At 31.9% G+C, this 15226-nt stretch overlaps 2 protein-coding genes across 2 annotated transcripts in view; one reads left to right on the top strand and one right to left on the bottom strand.

Moving 5' to 3' along the window:
- The window catches only part of gpc5a (glypican 5a), a 298845-nt gene extending 284902 nt beyond the window's left edge, over positions 1-13943 (top strand). Inside the window, exon 8 of the mRNA XM_087235920.1 lies at positions 12566-13943. Coding sequence (XP_087092046.1) covers positions 12566-12708 — 143 coding nt within the window. The 3' untranslated portion in view covers positions 12709-13943. The remainder of the gene's footprint in view (positions 1-12565) is intronic.
- Positions 7105-12819, bottom strand: LOC147846646 (uncharacterized). The gene is made up of 2 exons (XM_087236621.1): positions 8800-12819; positions 7105-7334 (listed from the first exon to the last, which is right to left on the bottom strand). The coding sequence occupies exon 1, from the start codon at positions 11393-11395 to the stop codon at positions 10511-10513; it is 885 nt and encodes a 294-aa protein (XP_087092747.1). The 5' UTR covers positions 11396-12819; the 3' UTR covers positions 7105-7334; positions 8800-10510.
- Positions 13944-15226: the final 1283 nt, after the last annotated feature.

The raw sequence follows: 15226 nt of genomic DNA, 5'->3' as shown, positions 1-15226 counted from the left end.
TATTTATTTATCTATTTTTTTGGAGGGAGAATCTCTAGCCTACTTTTTCTTCCCCAACAGCAGGAAACCATGATTTTAATGCCACAGCCACCCCCTGATGTGCCTCTCATGACAGATTGTGGCAAGCATGATATTTTGAATAGCAATATTGTATAATTCACCTTGGTTTTTCTGCTCCCTTCATTGCTAGATCCAGACATTATTTTGCAACATGTTAGTGACTGACCAGATCATCATGAGCAAATGCTTCCGTATAGAGTGAATATCTGCTCTGTTGCAGGCCAGTTGCATCATTTATCCGGACAGTCATTTTTATGCAGGCAATTGAAGTTTCTTCTGGTGCGGAAACATATGCATTAGTGAAAAAAATGGCTTCATGTTGGAAATATGTTGGTGTGTTTGTGGGGTTTGGTACACATGAACAACCTGGTTAATGAGAAAACACTGCCTAGACTGTGGAGTTCAAATCTAATAACTATGAAATGCAAAGGAATGGGGTTTTGAATGAATCTAAGTGTGAAACAATTCTCATTTTGCTTGTAAAAGATGGCATACTGGGTGGCTTAGTGGCTAGTAATGTTGCCTTACAGCAAGAAGGTTGCTGGTTCGAGCCTTGGCTGGGTCAGTTGGCATTTCTGTGTGGAGTTTGCTAGTTCCCCCATGTTTATTTTATTTGTATATTGTTTTCTATTATTTTACAAAAGCTATTGTTATAATATGGACTTTAACTTTTAATAAATTGACAAAAGTACAATATAAATATACGCACCATGTTTATATTAATACAGTTATTATGTTATTAAGTTGCAAACTGTTATGTATTGCATAAAGATCTTGATGTCTAGAATATCTTGTAATTGCATTTTACCTTTAAAGTACATCATCAATAATATCTTGCTGTGCAATACTGCGTGTTTTTTGAAGGCCGTGTGCGATTAGTGTTTTATTTGTTTGGCTCAATTACTCCTGCATACTGTATGTAAATGCTTCTTTCCGGTTTGTGTGGTTTTCTCCGCCAAGAGATTACATTCCTGGCACATTATTTCATGGAGAACATATGAACGAATCCTGCAGCAACAAAGGACTTTAGTTTGAGAATATACTTCAGTGCCGGAAATATCTTCATCGCTGACTATTTACAGTCAGAATTATTCACGCACAGTTATTCTGTTTCAAATATTTCGCAAATGATGTTTAACAGAGCAAGGAATTTTCACTGTATGTGCAAGCAGCAAGCAGCTAGGGCAACCCAAAATGTTGAAAGAGAATTGGACCAAAAAAACAAATATGTCTGGAGCCACAAAAAATGTAAAGCCTTATATAAGCCTTATAATGAAGGAAACACATGCTGTATGTTTCTATATTAGCTATATTAGCCTGTTGGTTACAAATACATAATGAGCCTTCATGATTAAATAGCCACTGAAATCAGGTGGTTGGTGTTTATTTTGTTGTCATTAAAACACTTCAGCACAGTCTCTTGTCTTTTCGCGGCCCATCAGAGTTCACATACCTGCAAAAAAACGCGTTGAATATGGGTCACATCACAGGCAATTGAGTATGCTGGCACTGAATTAATGTCCTTGATTTGTTTACAACAGCCACCTGCCTGGCATCCCACCCTGCTGATAGAAACCTGTGTCGCAGGCTATGACGCAAATCTTCGTTGACAGAAATGTTGAAATTAAATATTAATTCTACACACTTTGACAGCATTTGAAAACGTTACAAATGTTTGTCCTCCTATAGAAATCATATTAAAACAAAAAAAAATATATTAACCTCCCCCATCTTTTTGTATTTTCAAACATTTTTGAAAAAGCTCCAGGCAGCCACAAGGGCAGCGCTAAAGAGCCGCCCGCGGGTTGCTGACCCCTGAGCTAGGGACACCGGCCCTCGCGGCCAAAAATGGACCGGCCCACCGGGAGTTCTCCCGCTCCTCCCGATTAACCAATCTAGCACTACTTTCTGCACCACTGCATCGTCCTAGTGTACAATGTTTTATATTTATTTTGTAGTAATTTGACAAATGAGATGTTTTTAAAGTAGTGTAATAGTTACTTTCCCTGGTTTAGAGTTACTTTTATAATTATGTAACTCAGTTACTAACTCCGTTACTATTTGAGAGAAGTAACAAGTAGCTATAACTCATTACTCTTTTTAAAGGAACGTGCCCAACACTGGTTTGTTCTGTATGAAAGCACTACTTTCTTTTCCACCCTCTTTATCTGTGTGTTTTTTTTTCTGGCCATTGTTGTGTTATTGATCATTGTTCTCTGAGGTCCCAAAGATTTAACTTGCATTGATTTTACATCAGCCTCCAACTTTGTCTTTGCTGCATTGTGTGAACCTGTTGTGGTGATAAAGCTGATTTTATAGCGTTTGTTTAGGCTCAAACAGACACATGCGTTTGCGTTTGGGTCCCTGAAGAAGAAAGGCCTGAAGCATCGCAGGTTCAGGCAATAAACAGAGACGGAGACGGAAACCACTGGATCAGTTCAGGAGAGCAGACCAACGGGCAACTTAGCAAATAATCAGCTGTTTGATTTTAGAAAAAAGATAAGATAAATTTAACATTTATTATGATAAGCAAGAATAGAAGCTAAAACTAATACAACCTATTAACACTTATGATACACCTTCATAGTCTTATGAGCCACCCTCACACATGAAACCTGATAAACTGCTGTAAAAACAACAGCTTACTTGTTAATAATTATACCACATCTGCTGTTCACACGTGCAGCAGCTTTCTGTTGCTTTATGGCATCGCCAGATCTCACTCAATAGCACTGAAATATCATTAAAATAAACGTGACGTCGTTTGGAGGAAATGATCGTCAAACAGCTGGGATGAAAATATTAGGATACTGTTCCAGTACTTTTAAATTATTGTTAATTCATGCAGATGTTTTGTTTGAGTGTTATTATTTGGTTTAGCTATAATACTTGTATTAAATATTAATAATATTAATATTAATAAAATTAAAAATGTTAATTTTATATATATTATATAATTATTTATTTATTTGATTATTTATTTACTACGATTAGTAAAATATTATATTTATATATATCATATTTATATATATTTAGTAAACTATTATTATTATTATTATTATTATTATTAAGAAATTATTGTATTTTTTTATTATAAATAGATAGTATATATAATTATAAGTGTATTATTTGACATAATATATTTTATTATATAATATACTAAATATAATATAATATAACATAGTATATATATATATATATATATATATATATATATATATATATATATATATATATATATATATATATATATATATATATATATATATATATATATATATATATATATAGCAAGTCTTAATTTTAACTATTAGTTCATAACTATATTATGAACTATATATTCATTTTAAAATAAGTTTAATATTTAATGAATTAATTAATTATGATTTAACAAAAATAATTTATTTAAAAACATGAATACAATTTTAATAATTTATTGTTATTATTAATATATTATTATTATTATTATTATTATTATTATTATTATTATTATTATTATTATTAAGTATTAAGTATTATATTAGTGTACTTCAAATAAATATGTATTATGAAGAGTGTATTACTTAACATTAAACAATACATTTTTAAATACATATCATAACACAAATTTTTAGTTAATCAGTCAATCAATTTGTTAATTTTTGTATTAATTAATAAAATAACTTATCAATTGTTTAAATATTTATTTACATTTATAATTATAGTATTTTATTAGTGTACTTTAAATAAATACTAAGTATTATATATAAGTGTATTACGTGATATAATATAATATAATATAATATAATATAATATAATATAATATAATATAATATGATAAATATAATATAATATAATATAATATAATATAATATAATATAATATAATATAAAAACATATATTTTTTATTTATTTTATTTATTTATTTGTTGATGATGATGTATTTATCTTATTATTTTTTCTTATCTTATTATCTTAAAATAATATTTTCCTTTAACATTTTCAAAAATGCTCAAATGCTTAATTCTCAGCATTATTTATTTAGGTACTTGCCCAAAACTTTTGCTATGCTTAATTCAAACCTCTGCCATGCTTGATTGCACCGCGACCCTGTGCATTAGCAAATGTGCATCGACAAATGTAAATGTGACTTTAATTGATTAACAGCTGATTAAAAGTGATCACCGGGTCGTTTTGTTCAGATGCCGAGCTCAATTCTAATTGGGAAGAAATTGATCGAGCCCTTAAAGCAGGCGCAGAGATCCATCAGTTTGCTGTGATTGGCTTTCTTGAGCACATCTGAGTGCATCGCTCTCTTCTGTATTCAGATTGAGTGCACAAAACCATCAGCAGGAGCGCACAGATCACTGTATTATTGACCAGCACATCTGCACTGAACACCACTCTACTGTAGTCTCAATACTGGAATTTGCCGCTTCGATATGATTCCTTAAAGAAAAATATATAATAATAAATATATTTAGCCAATGTTAAGTGTCATTTTCAATACTATATGGAAATGTGGCCACAGTGTTAATTAAACTTACAATTTTTATGTGTGTCTTATTTATTTATTTATTTATTTATTTATCTATTTATTTATTTATTTACTTACTTATTTGTTTATTTATTTATTCATTTTTTATTAGTTTTTTTTATTTATTTGTTAAATTTTATATATTTATTTGTTTGTTTGTTTTTGTTTGTTTATTTTCATTTAAAAGTGTTGCGGCTTTACGCATCCATCAATATTAAGGATTTTTGCTACTGGTCTAGTTTATACAGTTGTTCATATTTTCACCATAATAAACGTATAAAAATAAAAGTAGGTAAGTAAATAAATAAACAAATAAATAAATACATTTTTGTTATAAAGTTTTATTTAAAAATAAATAAAGTTAGTTTTTATATTCTGTGGGGATTTTTCTTTTTTAATTAATTTATTATTTATTTTTTTATATAATAAAAAGGCATGTCTTGGCGCCTTGCTCAAGTTGAGTCTGTGATTGGACAAAGAGTCTTTGACATCAGCTAATCAGAGACCAGTTCTCTCTTGCTGTTTTAAAGTATGTATGTACAAACATATTTTCATTAAAAAATAGAACTATCATATTTATTACTAGCACAAGCTATATATATATATATATATATATATATATATATATATATATATATATATATATATATATATATATATATATATATATATATATATATATATATATATATATATATATATATTGTATATGTAATTGCTGTAGTTTCTAATATTTTTTTTATTTTTAAATTGATTTTGATGCATATATTATATTATATTATATTATATTATATTATATTATATTATATTATATTATATTATATTATATTATATTATATTATATTATATGGTCACACTTTACAATAAGGTTCATTAGTTAATGTTAATTAATGCATTTACTAACATGAACAAACAATGAACAACACATTTACTACTGTATTTGTTCATGTTAGTTAACGTTAGTTAATGAAAATACAGTAGTTCATTGTTAGTTCATGTTAACTCATGGTGCATTAACTAATGTTAACAAGCATGGACTTGGATGTTAATAATGCATTAGTAAATGTTCAATTACGATTAATAAACGCTGTACATGTGTTGTTCATGATTAGTTCATGTTAGTAAATGCATTAACTAATGAACCTTATTGTAAAGTGTTACCTATTATATTATATCATATTATATTTTATATTATATTTTATCATCCAAAAACATTTGGATAAAAATAATTTTAAAATGCCATATATTTTAATGTTATATTTAACTGTACAAATAATATTGAGTGTATTATTATTTTTTTTTTTATTTGATTAGTTCATGTATAAAAAACATGCATACAGAAAAAACCTTTCCTTCATTTCAGAATCGATTTCCTTAAACCTGCAAATGTATCAAAAACAACACAAAGCAGACACACGACAGGTCACAAATGATCCCATCCCTTCATCATCTTTCAAAAAGCCTTCTGTATGTGGTTCAGGTAGTGCAGTGTGTTGTGCAGATCTGTGATAGTGTACAGATGACACTCTTCATCAGCGTTTGTTCAGTGTGTTTTTCTGAAGGCTGTTTTTTTTTTTGAAGACTGAGCAGGATTTAGACCTCCACCGCCACTGGCATGTTTTCCTTCACTTTTGTGTCATATCAGATGCTGCACTTCCCATCCAGATCCTTCTGAAGCCACACGAGGATCGATGTCTCGAGCATTCTGCCAAAATATCCTACATTTAGACCCTTTAAAATGTCCGTCTGGGGACGCCACAGCAGCCGATCGATTCCTGCTTAATTTCAGTCCACACGGATTTATTTGACAAAAGCTCAAGCATGATTTATGCCTCTGAGGGAGGCATGTTGGTGTTTTTTTGCTAACCCAAGCAAAGACCAGACGCTCTATCACTATATCTAAAATATACAGTGAATGCACTGTGTATTTTGCTTTATAGAGAGTTTAAGTCAAAATTATTAGATTTTTTTTTACTTTTTCACAATTTTCTCTAATATATTTAGATTATTTATATAAAGCAAGGAATCACAGTATTTCCTATAATATTTTTTTCTTCTGGAGAAAGTCTTATTTGTTTTCTTTCGGCTAGAATAAAAGTTTAATGTAGTAGATTCTGTAGTGGTAGATGTCGTTGGTATAGTGGTATCAGAAGTAGTAGAGGTGTTGTTGTCTGTTTACATTCATCTTGTGGATATTCCTCCAAGATTTATTCTTCGGTGGCTGTTTTATAGCTTGTAAGTCTCTGCTTTTATATCTGCTGTCTTTTGCATAGACTAATATTTGCTGGGAAATCTGTTCATCCATTTTTCAGTTTATACTTTAATTGCACGTAAACCTGCAAATTAGAATAGAAACGGTATAAAGGCATACAGACACCGTTTCTTAGTCACAGTCGGAAATTTCTATTTTGGAAACCGTTTTTATATCCGTGATGTGAACAAGAGCATAAACTACTATGACAAAGATCACCTCAGGTACTGATTGTGTGCTTTATTCAGTGTCAAATGCTACGAATTTAAGTATACTGTAAATACCCTTTTACGTGACATTTATTGCCAAACTACTAAAAGCAGCAGCAGATTGTTCACCTCAGATCTTGAAAATAAAATAAGTAGCAGATCTGAACTGCAAACCAACAACATCAGTCACTCAGTAGCCTGTTAATATTATTAAAAAGAGGTTTAATATGTATTAATTATATTAAAACGTTTAACAATCAAATTCAGAGAGCATTGGCTGGTATTTACATGTTTCTGTCTGTCGCTTCACGTTGCTTTTAGTATAGACAGACTAATTACTTGTTGCTGGAATCTTTTCACATTGCGTGTTTTTAGGACACAGTGTGACAATTATAGGTTGATTTATATAGGTCAATAATGCTACCATTTGCCAATTTTTTTTTTTTTTTCTGGCTGTTTTTTTTTCTAATGGCTTCGGATGACTAGCGGTTGTTCTTTTAATGGTATGACGTACCACAAAAAAAAAAGAAATATATAAATTAATCAATGGATTACACTTCAATTCAATTCAATTCAACTTTATTTGTATAGCTCTTTTACAATGTAGATTGTGTCAAAGCAGTGTCTTAGCTGACAGTCGGAAATTTCTACTGTGACAAAGATCCCCTCAGGTACTGATTGTGTGCTTTATTCAGTGTCAATTGCTACCAATCTGAGTGTAACTGTTTGCTGTTACTTTGTATATTATGTATATAAGTTTTTTATGTTTTCTAAGATCATGTTGTTGTTGTTGAGAAAATAAGCTATATTATAAGCATGTATTATTTGTGAATTTATTTGGTTTGGGACTTTCATTTTGACATCTCTGTGGTTGTATGAAATGGCTGACTGCCCATGAGGTTATCACTTCCTGTTAGCAAGCGATCGGCAAACATGAGTTGTTTGCAAGTGCTTGGCTGTTTCTCAATTCCAAGAACGCAGAGAACAGACTTGTGTTCTTGTGGAGACCGATCTTGCCAGGTGTCCTCGGAAGAACGAACGCGTACTTTGAGAATTGAGATGCTGCGTTCTTCCTGATGGTCATGTGACCTTCACGTCTTTTAAATGGTTAATTATTTAAACATTACAGCCTTCTTACAACGATTTATTGATTTTCCCCTTTTCAAAATATATACTTTGCATAAAAACATTATGAATATGTTGCACAATATAAATAAAACATTTATTTCAGCAAACAAACACCCTTAATGTGTTTATTCCTTTATTAAGATGTCCATGGTAATGTTTACTTTCACTGTTTCATTTAGGGAAACTCCTGAGGTAAATAAGTCATATCTCTGAACTTTAATAATAAATCTAAATAAAATGCTGCGCTTCCCACCTCCAGTCGCAATGACTTCTGGGACTTCCAGAGCAAGTTCGGTGCTCAAGTCTGCATCGTTGCGTCCTCGATATCAAGATCACATGCGGGAAGTTTCACGGGTCCTCCGTACTTGCGGTCTTGAGTATTGGAACTGAACTTAGGCAGCTGATGATGAAGTTGCACGAGAACACGAGAACGCAAGACCGCTGAAGAACGCATATTGAGAAACAGCCCTTGTCAATAAATGTATTGACTTCAACAAGTGTTTTCATATAGCATGCAGCCCACGAGGTATTTTGCTTTATATTTGTATTTGGTGCTTGAAGTTTCTGTAGCAGATCTGAACTGCAACATCAGTCACTCAGCAGCCTATTAATAACATTAAAAAAGAGTCTGTCACTTTGCATCACTGGCAGACAGACAAATTACTTGTTGCTGGAATCTTATTGCGTTGCGTGTTGTTAGGACAGTGTGACAGCTATAGGTAGAGTTTTATGCGCAATGATGCTACCATTTGTCAAAAATCTATATATTTCTCTGCTCTGGTTGTTTTTCTTTTTCTATCGGCTTCTAATGGTTGTTTCTCTAATGGTGTGACGTAACTCGAAAAACTCAGTTAATGGATTACACTTCGGCAACTGAATTCAAACATTTCGTAGATAGATAAATATTCCCAAAGCCATTCCGATGCCAGGAAATGTGAGCTGTCGAGAATGATTCGTCAGTGTGAGAAATGTGTGCAACGCACAAACAAAATGGTTGGAAAGGTTTCAGAGCTCTTCTGCTGGATCCTGCTGAGGAAAGCTTGTAGATTTTGGCTCCTCGTGAAGCTCCTCTGGCAGGAACAATGGGAAACTATGCATTGCGCACTTTGTGATTTTCGTGAAAGCATCTGATATGTGCATCCATTTGGATATATGATAAAAAGTGTACATTTTTTTTTAGTTGTTGTTGTTGAAAATGCTTTTAGCTTGCAATTTAAAATAGTAGGACTTTTAAGATGCATTAAAATGGATGCTTTCTTCATTAAAGTGCACAGGCTCAAAAATAAAGCTAAGAAAACTGTCGTTGAGGTGCACTTTAGGCACTAGTAGAGTAAGTTTTAGGTATGAATGTGTACCTTTTAAAAGGTGTGACCCATATGAAATCTTTGAACATTTACTTCTGAGGGGGTCAAGAAATTAAGATATTGTCTTTCAAAATAAAGATGTGATTCTGAACCAATTGAATCGTGTTATCAGTAACTAATTATTGGTCCCCTTACAATCTGTATTGTCTGTACACAAATAATCTCTACTGTGTCCCTCAAACACTGTAGATTTAGTTCAGTTTGGAGGGATTTGGTTTGTTTTCAACATGTCAAGAAAACACTTTTCTGCTGCCATGAAAAATACACTTCATTGCACCTCCAAAAATAAGGACTTGAGCTTGAATTGATACTGTAAAGCTGACACAATCATTGCTCTTCATATACCTGTGTTTACAAGCAAGGGAGAGGTGGTATTCAGAAATTGTAATGGACATTTGCTTTCCAGTATGTGTTTTAAGTCGTGGAGCAATCGCAATAAACTGTGACATCTGACCAATCAGTGCAGAGTAGGGCCTTCTGGCCAATTAGAACAGTCTGGGTCACCTGACCAATCAGAGAACATCCTGACAATCTAGCCAATCACAACTGACTGGGTCATCTGACCAATCTGAGAACCGCTTGACTGTTTAGTTATTCACAACAGACTGTGCCATCTGACCAGTCAGAGCAGAGCACCCAATAAGAAAATACATAAAAATAAGATATATAATAAAATCATGCCCCTCTGTCTAATCACATGGGCCATCTGACCAATCAAAGCACCGCAAGACAATCCGACCAATTAGCAATTCATGTATTGTACTTGGAAAGGCGGAGTTTGGAGAGAACCAACTGTCTCAGACACTGAGGTTATTTTCTGTTGTTGTTGTTAATGATGTTGTTGTTGCTAATGATGATAGTGACGTTGTTGTTATTAATGATGACGTTGTTGGTGTTGTTAACGATGATGATGATGACGTTGTTGGTGTTGTTGTTGTTGTTTATGATGATGTCGTTGATGTTGATGTTTTTGATGATGTTGTTAATAATGATGTTGACGTTGTTGTGGTTGGTTGTTGAGGTTTGTTGTTGTTGTTGTTTCTGTGGTAATGATGATGATGATGATGATGATGTTGTTTTTGTTGTAGTTGTTGATGTTTGTGATGATGAAGATGTTGTTGTTGTTGTTGATGATGATGATGACATTGTTGTTGTCGTTGTAGATGATGTTGATGATGATGATGATGATGATGATGATGTTGCTGTTGTTAATGATTGATGATGATGATGATGTTTTTTTGATGTTGATGTTTTTTATGATGATGATGATGTTGCTGTTGATGTTGATGATGATGACATTGTCGTTGTTGTTGTTGTTGTTGTTGTTGTTAATGATGTTGTTGCTGTTGTTAATGATGATGATGATGATGATGACATTGTTGCTGTTGTTGTTGTTAATGATGTTGTTGTTGATGATGCTGATGCTTTTTGATGATGATGATGGTGATGATGATGTTGATGATGATGTTGTTGATGCTGTTGTTGTTAATGGTAATGATGACATTGTTGTTGTTGTTGTAGATGATGTTGATGTTGATGATGATGATGATGATGATGTTGCTGTTGTTAATGATTGATGATGATGATGATGTTTTTTGATGTTGTTGATGTTTTTTATGATGATGATGATGTTGCTGTTGATGTTGATGATGATGACGTTGTTGTTGTTGTTGTTGTTGTTGTTGTTGTTGTTGTTGTTGTTGTTGTTGTTGATGATGATGTTGTTGCTGTTGTTAATGATGATGATGATGACATTGTTGCTGTTGTTGTTGTTGATGTTGTTGTTGATGATGCTGATGCTTTTTGATGATGATGATGTTGATGATGATGTTGTTGATGCTGTTGTTGTTAATGGTAATGATGGCATTGTTGTTGCTGTTGTTGATGATGTTGTTGTTGATGTTTTTGATGATGATGATGATGATGATGATGATGATGATGATAATATTGATTTTGCTGTTTATGATGATGATGACGTTGTTGTTGTTGTTGTTGTAGTTGAAGTTTTTGATGATGATGATGATGATAATGTTGATTTTGCTGTTTATGATGATGATGACGTTGTTGTTGTTGTTGAAGTTGTTGTTTTTGTTGATGATGAAGATTACGTTGTTGTTTTCATTGTTGTTGCAAAGACAGCTGTGTTTAAATGGCAAAGTAATAAACAAGTACATTTCCATTCATGAATTACCAAAAAAACCCTGATTTTAGTTTGAATAAAACTGAAAACATAGAGCATTTATTTATTTTTTTTTTTCAGTTGTCCAGATTTTAAATCTTAGTAGCATTTTATGATATGCATTCTTGCTCTCACATTAAATGATGGAAAATTTAGTCATGTTTTATCATAAAAGTGTAGTTTTTGCCTTTTAAAGTCATAATGAAATGGAAATTAAGATAATTCATGAACTAATTAATAATTATTGTCCTTTATTCCACCATTGTGACTTGAAACAGTCCTGCAATAAGAATATAAGTTGTCCATGATTTTGTTCTTTGGGATTCAATTGTATTGTTGTAAGAACGGCATTGCTAAAAAAAATGAAGGAAAGATTGATGAATGGATGAATTCAGAGCAGAAACAAGAAACACCCTGATAGCCCCGCCCCAAATAACTGATAACTCCGCCCTAAATACATTCCATGTGAATAGAAGTGAAGTCGTTTTGAGGGGAATCGACAGTTATGGTATTTAATAAAAGTTTATGAGGGCAAATTCATGTTTGTAAAATAATTGCACAGATCCATTATTTATATTAAGCATTACCAGATACATATACAAATAAGAAGAGTATATTTAGATTTTATAGTGACATTAGGCTGAGTGTCTATATTCTCCATTAGCAATATTAGTAGTGTGCTCTTCTCAAGACAGCAGTAGATATGACTCAGAAGAAGGAACTTGATAGTGATGTTGAAATGTTTTTGATCCGTTATCATCATTCCTCATCATCCTGAAAACACATGCCTTCAACAAAGCCCTCTGGCTAGTTTATATACAGTGGAATTGCTTTCATTTTGGCTCTTTTCTCTTGCAGTGACACCGGAAAATACCAACAATCACAGATATCATCACCCACAAACCAAAGCCTTTGATGGGATGGATTCTGGCGCAAGAGAAGCACGAAGCCTCCCGCTGTTTCTGGTCTGGATGTGTGTGTTTGTGCTCCTGTCAGGGTAACGTCAGCCAACTGGGTCCAGACCCCAGCCTGAAGACTGCTTTATCCCACTGTTTTCTGGAAAGACAAGAAAAAGTGTCAGCTTTTAAAAACACTGAGGTTGAAATTCCAGCAAAAAAAAAACAAAAAAAGAAAAGAAAGAAAGAGAGATGTGCTCTAATGGAAATGGATCAAGAAAGGCTAAACTGGCTTTGATGCATTTAGGACTGGAGGTGGTAAAAAGAACTAAGAGTAAAAAAAATACGAAGCAACACTGTTTATAAACCTTTTTTTTAATCACAAAGAGTTTTTATCATCAACATAGCAGGCTACTAAAAATTCTGCCAATACTTTACTGCCTTGAATAATGTCTTTTCTACAGGGTTCGGAGTAACACTTTCAGAGAGAAATGAATTAATTTAATTCTTTAGTGATGTACAATGTATCCAATATCGTTCTGCGCTGAAACATATGGAAGCTTTTTTTCTGCCAAGGGATAAATTGGCAAAATTAATAATATTTTTTTTTATTTAATAAAATGTAACAACATGTAAATAAAATACAAAAAAACAAACAAAAATAATCAAACCAACATATGTTTATTTAACAGTAACTGCGACTCTAAATTTAATATTTTCTTGTAACTTCGAGATTAAAAAACTGATTGTAAAAAATAAAAGATGTCAAAAAGATGTAAACAATTTTATAGAAATAATGTTTATATAGCACGTTATATTTATATTTGATTTTCTTGTTATTCTGACTTTATATCGCAGAAATATGACTCTCATCTAGATAGATAGATAGATAGATAGATAGATAGATAGATAGATAGATAGATAGACAGACAGACAGACAGACAGACAGACAGACAGACAGACCGACCAACGGATTGACGGACCGATTGACCGACAGACAGACAGATAGATAGAAGAAAAAAGAAAGAACAGTAAAATTCACCTTTTTAATGTAATTTTTTTCCCATGGCAGAAAAACTTTCATATAAATGAGCACAGCACATGTTCTTTTTTTATAGAAATGATGCAATATTTCTGATGTCATGTACTGCTTTTTAAATGTCTTGGTACCATGTACCTAAATTACTTCGTATTTTCAGCCTTTTTAAATGTACTGCTGTTGTTCGTTTCCATCTGAAATGGCGTACAACGCACCTTAACAAAAATGTATAAAGATGTCTTGATTTACAGTGTATTTATACTTGGTTACAGAGTCACATTAAATATATAATGAAACTAAATGTCTGATTCAGGGCGTCAAATGAAATGCTCTAACATCATTTTACAGTAAGATTTTACATTAACAAAAGAAAACTAATGCTTAATTTTGGATAATTCATTTACTGCTGTCAGCCAAGTCTACCATAATTGGGGGCTCGTCTGGGATGTAAACATAAGATCTCTTTATCTCTATGCAAAATCTGTGTAATTATTCACAAATATCATTTTTTATTCAGGCATTTGTGGCATTGCAGAAGTATTATGTGTTGTGAATGCCATTTCATGCTGACCTTTCTAGACATAATGCACTTTTGTATAATTTCATCAGACTTTAGGGCAAGCATTAATGTTCATTTCAGCATTCATTTCATAATTTAAACAATGCGTATGTTAACTTTAGTTAATGCACAGTGAACTAGCAAATATTTGTTATTAACATTAGCAAAATAAGGAAAGTTATATGAAAATGCACATTATTATTATTATTATTATTATTATTATTATTATTGATATTAGATTCATTTACTACTGTAAATCAAAAATACCATAACTGGGGGCTTGTCCGGGATGTAAACATAAGATCTCTTTATCTCTATGCAAAATCAGTGTAATTATTCACAAATATCCTTTTTTATTCAGGAATTTTTGGCATTGCAGAAGTATTATGTGTTGTGAATGCCATTTCATGCTGACCTTTCTAGACATAATGCACTTTTGTATAATTTCATCAGACTTTAGGGCAAGCATTAATGTTTATTTTAACATCCATTTCATAATTCAAACTGTTCATCTGTTAACTTTAGTTGATGCACAGTGAACTAGCAATTATATTTCATTAAATTTAGCAACAGAAGAAAAGTGCTGTAAAGTGCACATCATTGATGCTAGATAAATCATTTACTACGGTCAATCAAAAATACCATAATTGGGGGCTCGTCCGGGATGAAAACAAAAGACCATTTGATCTCAACGCAAAATAGTTAAAAAAAAATATCAAATATCCTGTTTTATTTACAAATAACTCTGTTTTACTGTATTGCCTTGTAAATTAATTTTCGTATTGACTTTTCTACACAAAATGCCAATTTGTTTACAATTCTTCTCTGTAGGATATTTATCACTATTTATTTCAACTTACTTTTTCATTATTTAAACTATGGGTGAAGATTTGGTAACTTTAGTTAATGCACTGTGACGTAGTGGTTTTATTTATTTTAACAAATTAAAATAACACTGTAAAAAAAGGGGTGTATATTATTAATGTTAGATGATTCATTTACTAATATCAACCAAAACTGTAATA

This window comes from Danio rerio, chromosome 1 (assembly GCF_052040795.2).
Source record: "Danio rerio strain M-AB ecotype USA chromosome 1, GRCz13ab, whole genome shotgun sequence".
In the NCBI taxonomy this organism is placed as follows: Eukaryota; Metazoa; Chordata; class Actinopteri; order Cypriniformes; family Danionidae; genus Danio; species Danio rerio.
Note: the sequence above shows the minus strand (reverse complement) of the source record. Positions and strands in the feature narration are given on the sequence as shown.